Source organism: Chrysoperla carnea, chromosome X (assembly GCF_905475395.1).
Source record: "Chrysoperla carnea chromosome X, inChrCarn1.1, whole genome shotgun sequence".
Classification (NCBI taxonomy): Eukaryota; Metazoa; Arthropoda; class Insecta; order Neuroptera; family Chrysopidae; genus Chrysoperla; species Chrysoperla carnea.
Window position 1 is genome coordinate 8252099 of NC_058342.1, and position 402 is coordinate 8252500.

At 31.3% G+C, this 402-nt stretch overlaps 1 protein-coding gene across 1 annotated transcript in view; it reads left to right on the forward strand.

The window, feature by feature from the left end:
* The first annotated feature begins 272 nt into the window (after positions 1-272).
* LOC123302858 overlaps positions 273-402 on the forward strand; it is a 3206-nt gene continuing 3076 nt past the window's right edge. The window contains exon 1 of the mRNA XM_044885949.1: positions 273-402. This exon is cut by the window's right edge and continues 264 nt beyond it. Coding sequence (XP_044741884.1) covers positions 273-402 — 130 coding nt within the window.

The following is a 402-nucleotide window of genomic DNA, read 5'->3' on the forward strand; positions in this document are numbered from 1 at the left end:
TTGTCATCGAAAATGCTATCGCCTTCAAAAATTTACAAATAGAAAATGAAAGTGGCTTTATCTTAATCTATTTCATCATACGATTACTAGATCACAAAACTAAAGAAAAATTTGAGGACGAATACGGAAAGAATTCAACTATTCCGAAATTCGAGGATCTAATAAAATTCATTGAAACCGAATATTTAAAATTTCAAACGGAAAATTTAACAAGCGACAAAAGCTTTAATAATTATCCAGCTAAACCCACGTATAGCAACAAACAAGTTGTCATGACTCAAACTCAGTACAATACAGATACATGCGCCGTCTGTAAAGGGAATCATCCCATTTTTAAGTGTAGCAATTTTTTGGCATTACAACCTTCACAAAGGCTTAACAAAATAAAACAATTAAATGGCT